The 5691-nt window shown below is 45.3% G+C and overlaps 1 protein-coding gene and 1 non-coding gene across 2 annotated transcripts; one reads left to right on the top strand and one right to left on the bottom strand.

Annotated features, from left to right (window-relative positions):
- Positions 1 to 1628: 1628 nt before the first annotated feature.
- TRNAP-AGG lies at positions 1629 to 1700 on the top strand. Its single transcript has one exon. It is a non-coding gene; the product is annotated as a tRNA-Pro (tRNA).
- A 1328-nt stretch (positions 1701 to 3028) lies between these two features.
- Positions 3029 to 5687, bottom strand: LOC125527883 (the record flags this gene model as incomplete). Its single annotated transcript, XM_048692387.1, has 2 exons — positions 3029 to 3290; positions 4553 to 5687. A coding segment is annotated over one exon (1128 nt), but the record flags the coding sequence as incomplete, so codon positions are not given.
- Positions 5688 to 5691: the final 4 nt, after the last annotated feature.

A 5691-nucleotide genomic window follows, 5' to 3' on the forward strand; every position in this document is an offset into this window, starting at 1 on the left:
TACAAGAGTTGATCTACCACGAGATCGGAGAGGCTAAACCCTAGAAGCTAGCCTATGGTATGATTGTATGTTGTCCTACGGACTAAAACCCTCCGGTTTATATAGACACCGGAAGGGGCTAGGGTTACACAAGGTCGGTTACAAAGGAGGAGATATACATATCCGTATTGCCTAGCTTGCCTTCCACGCCAAGTAGAGTCCTATCCGGACACGAGACGAAGTCTTCAATCTTGTATCTTCATAGTCCAATAGTCCGGCTGTCCGGAGACCCCCTAATCCAGGACTCCCTCAGTGTGCACTATAAGAGGTGGCGTGTGAGAGCAGTTTTACAATTTCAAACCATGAGCTGTTATGACACCACACTTGGCAAACCTAAAAGAGATCTTGATCCTCAACAAGAACAAGCTTTTCACAAAACTGATAACCGATTTAAGGCTACTCACTTGAGTGCTCTTGGTGAGAACATAGTTGATGCTTATGCATCATTTGATAATGGCAAAGATTTTTGAGACGCACTCGAGGCCAAGTTTGGGGTCTCAGATGGCGACACTGAGCTGTATATCATGGAACAATTCTATGACTACAGAATGATTGATGAGCGTTTCGTTGTTGAGCAAGCTCATGAGATACGGTCATTTGCTAGAGAACTTGAGTACTTCAATTATATGTTACATGAAAAGTTTGTTTACGGAGGCATTATCACCAAGCTTCCTCCCTTGTGGAGGAACTTTGCTACCTCTCTGAAACATAAAAGACAGGAGTTTCCATTCCGGATCTCATTGGTACTCTTGATGTGGAAGAAAAGGTGAGATCAAAAGACACACGTGCTTGAGGTATTGAGAGAGGTTCTAGTGCCAATATGGTATAGAAGAAAGACTTACAACCCCATAAGCTCAAGAAGACAAAAATCAATTGCGGACCCCACTCCACGCCGTCCATCAGAATTGTCACACAGCGACGTCGGGGCGGAGGCTGCCAAGGCAATGCGGCGTATATCCAATGGGAGGCGGCTCAGACGAGGTCACCGGGCGGCCGGGGAGAGGCGACCAACGACCGAGGAGATGAAGCATGAGTGCGGGTCGGGCCCGTCGACGGACAAGAGAAACGAGAAGAGCATGCTCATCCATGCCGGTGTCGACGTGTTTGGAGGCCGTGGGGATCCAGATCTTGCAACAAGCTAGTTATTGCGGCGGCAAAAATTGCAACAATGGTCCAGTTGCAAAGCTAGACTGTGGAAAAAGGATACTTCCGAACCATCTAATTAAAGAAACATCTGACGGCCATAAAGGCGATGGATGGGCGCACAAAGATGTACATGTATAGTAGAATTTTGTTCAAGTCCAGCTCATTTTTTATTTTTTGGGTTCATGTAGCTAGCGACTCAGATGTCATGAAAATCAATCTCTGTGAAGTAGCATTGCATTCAGAGATGATACTCTTCTCTTCAAGGGGACGAGGCTCTTAGTACTCCTGTCCAATGCTGGTGGAATCGTCTTCTCTCCTAGACCTTGATTTATTTGCTAGCTAGCTGCAATGCAATCTCCCAGGAACCAAGGCAGGCAGGCAGGCGCCGCCAGCATTTGGTCTCGTGGAATAAGTTCGATCGTTTGGAAAACATATCAGATATAGGGCATTTGGTCTAGTGGTATGATTCTCGCTTAGGGTGCGAGAGGTCCCGAGTTAAATTCTCGGAATGCCCCGATTTTTATTTCTCTCTATTCTTTTTTACATTCTTTACATATAGTAGATTTAGTTTTACCATTCTTACATGTACATCGAAATTTCTAGCATGTAGCTAGCGATCAAATGTCATGAAAGCCAATATATGTGAACTACTATTTAATTCTGAAATATATACTATTAGATGTAAAGAAAAAGAACAGGTGTATACAGTTACTGTCTATCAAGCTGGAAAAATATTGTTGGACGCCTTACCAATCAGAGTAATGGCATGGAGTTGGACGCCTTAGCATTGCTCATACATTATCTGTTGTAGATGGAGCCACACAACCCTGGGGACTGAACCTCCGGCGACGGAAAATAATGGCATGGAGTTGATGCAAGAAGATATAGAACCGCCACTGGCGGAAAGTAGCGACGTTGATCCACTGCATGAGAGGACTCTCTGAATGAAACCTACAAAAACAAAGCTGATGTAAGTTCATACCATACCTTGATGAACCTGACGTGGCTGTTCTTAGCTCTAAGTTGACACACATCTAAGTTCCATGGGAATAAAATAGAAGCTCCCGAAGGAGAAACAGAAATTGTTAGTAGACATTAGTTTTGGGACTAATCCCCCTCTAGCCTTTGTGCACATTAGTTTTCGGACTTCGTAGGTTAGTATGAATGTTTCCCAGACCAGTGATGCTCTGTGTCCCATGACAGGAACCCTTGGCTCCAAAAGAGGGGGAGAAGCCTGGAGATGGAGGTGAGAAGGGTGGAAGCAAACCAAGCAAAGTGGAGCTGTCGGAGGAGCAGAAGGCATGCATGGAGGCTAACCGGATCAAGGCGCTCGCGCATCCCACTCGCAGCCTGCTACCGAAACTACCATGACATAGGCTGAGTCAATCTGCCTTGGATGTTAGGCTGTGTAGCATATCATATTGGGTTTTATTCAAGGGTCAAGATAGTGTTTTTTGAACTTGACTGCAAAAGGCTCCAGGGAACGTGCTCTTTGCTTCAGTGATTGATTGTTTGTAGAAAAGGTTGTGGAAGTTGGTTTACCCTTTGTGACTCAAATCTACATTGGTGCTTGTGTTTGTAGCCTTTTGAACATGGAGTTTCTATGCATATCGACATAGGACCTGACTCTTCACCTCAAATTTGAGTCCATTTGTGTGATAAACCTGATGCTCTGAAATTTCTGGAAAAGAAGGTTTCTGGAATTCAGATGCTCCGAAAGTTGATGCTTTCAGGCATCAGGTTTGCATGATACCAGCCTCTGGTTCTATGTAATGGGACCATCTATTTGCCAACAAAAGCATCCATGCTCAGTGCTAGAGATGAACAAACCCATCCACTCATCTAGAGAAAATCTAGTACTGGCACATGAGAATATAACCAAAGTCAGCACCACTAGCCTAGCCAATCTTCCAACACAAACAACATTACGAGTCTTAGACGTCATTGTCAGGCAAAGCCAACTTGCTGATACCATATCCTGCTTACATACATATGACACTTAACACGGACATATCAAACTACATCAGCACCATCTTGAACATCCGCCATCCAACTCCAGGTGTATGGTCCAGGTCCAAGCAAGATCAAGGCCAGCGAGCTCAGATCTGCATACATGTATTTAGTTAGAAATGTTTAGCAACTGCAGTTGATGAGACGGGAATCTTTCCCATCCCATTTTCTTAGGAAGGGGCCATGTGCTAAGTAGCAGAGTACAATATAGCTCAAGAACAAAGGGCCGCAAGCTGCCGTAGTATATTGCAGCTTGGAAATATACACAAGAACTTAGCAGACCATAACAAACGAACCCTCTCTATTCTTGAAAACATAACATGGTAAATAACGAGTGCCCATAAATACAGGACTCAAGGCCTTCAAACATCAACTCACTGGTTACGCAACATACTTATTTTGAACATTGCCGTTGAATTAAATGAACAGTATGTAGTAGAGTAAGTGCTAAGTATGACTAACAATGTACTTACTACACAAAGATGCAAGCGTGAAAGCCATTATCTCCTAATATATGGAGCAACAAAGATTAGCTTTCCAAACTAGTGTACTAATCTCTCTTTTCAATTAACCTTCTCAAGCACATACAGTTGTTAAACATGCATGCAGAATCAAACCATGACCTGTCCTAGCTAGTTTGAAAAGGTAGTCAAGCCCAATAGAACAATAATCAATTTTCTATATAACCACGGGAGTAGAAATTTGAAGCAACTGCTCAGTTGATGCAATGAGAATCTTTCCTATCTGCTAAATTGCAGAGTACAACACAGCTTAAGAACAAAGGCGCACAAGCTGTTTATTCGTGCTTCCCAAGAAACCCAGAGCCATCTTATTGCAGTTTGGAAGCAATATAAATAAATAAAAATAACAGATCATAACATGTGAACTCTATGCTTTTGAAAACACCACATGGCAAATAAATAGTACTCAAATATCAGCTTACAGGTTGTGCAACGTTCTTGTTTTGAACACCATCGTTCTGTTGAATGAATGGTGTGAAATTGATAAGTATGACCAAAGATGTACTCCCACTGTAAACTAATATAAGACGTTTAAGATCGCTAAATATAAAGAAGCAAGCGTGAAAGCCATTTTCTCTCATAAGATACAGAGCAAAAGATACTAGCTTTCCAAAGTATAGTATGTAATCTTTTTTTCGCTAAACTAGTCAATCACAAACAATTATTAAATATGTGTGCAGAATAAAACCATGAATTGGCTAACCTCTCCTAGCTAGATTGACAAGGTAGTCAAGCCCAATAGAATAATAATTAATTCTCTGTATAACCATGCGGGCAGAACAAGCTAAGCATGCACCCAAACCCAATGGCAACATAAATGAAATAATTAGGCTTACCAGTTGATCAGATAGTTGGTTCCGATAACAGCGGTGGGAAGCTAAAGTATGGGAGGGTACATGTGCGGTTGAAGTACTTCTCTGTCTTTGTACAGACTTTGGTAATTCCATATGTCTTGACCTCCATTGAGTAGCAATCCACGTTGACATTCTCAACAGGAATATCTTCTAGAGTGCCCCGGAAGAACAAGAATCCCTCAGCTGCACCCACTGTGGAAATGGAATAGTCATGATACTGCCGAGGCAGCTGTATGACCTTCTCAAGCTTCCATTCCTGCGAATTATTCTGCAGAGAGGTATGATAGAGGGCAAAGGATCCGTGTTGACGGACAAGAGAAAACATATCAAGGGTTCCTTCTCGGCCCAAAACAACAGCATTTGGGCGCCGGCGATCAAAGCTCTGGTCAGGCAGACCTCTGAGCTCCATATGGTAACCGGTGAGAAGGTCGACAGTGGAAAACCTCATGGTGCGTGTGTCCAGCACCATCAAATGGTCACTCCATCGATAAGGCTCTGTCCAGTAGAAACATCCGCGCACGCAGTCAAAACAGGGCATGTGCTCCAAAGAAGGGGAAATGGGAGGCTCGACCATAGACCACTGCATAGTTGTGGACGGGAAGACAAAGAGGACGAGCTTTGTGTGGTATTTTGCTATGCATATCACCTTGAAGTGTTCCTCCTCGCCGTCCTCGCTGGTGTTGGGAGCGAGCACAGGCTCGAATTCCCGAAGGTAATCTTGCGGCTGGACGGCGAGCTCCTCGGGTATGGTTGGAAGCAGCACGTATCTGCTGGACAGGGGGTCACAGACGGCGAGGTGGAACTCGGCGGCGTTGCAATGCTCCCGTTCGGTCCAGGTGGGGCGGTCACGCGGGCCGAGCTCACCGAAATCCATGAGGATGCTTACTTCGTAGCCGTCTTCCATGTAGCAGCATATGCGCATGGCGCGTGGGTGGAGGGAGACCCAATCGAGGAGGACGCGGCCGTCGCGGACGTCGCGGGGGCGCCAGCGGGGCCCTTCCCCGCCGGCTTGGACGCCCCGCGGGATGTAGGAGGCAGAAGAAACGACGGGCAGGACAAAGGAGAAATCGGCGGCGCAGGGGGCGAGGGCGCCGGCGAGCGGAGCGGAGGGGTGCGGCGCC

The sequence above is a fragment of the Triticum urartu genome, unplaced genomic scaffold (assembly GCF_003073215.2).
Source record: "Triticum urartu cultivar G1812 unplaced genomic scaffold, Tu2.1 TuUngrouped_contig_4473, whole genome shotgun sequence".
Classification (NCBI taxonomy): Eukaryota; Viridiplantae; Streptophyta; class Magnoliopsida; order Poales; family Poaceae; genus Triticum; species Triticum urartu.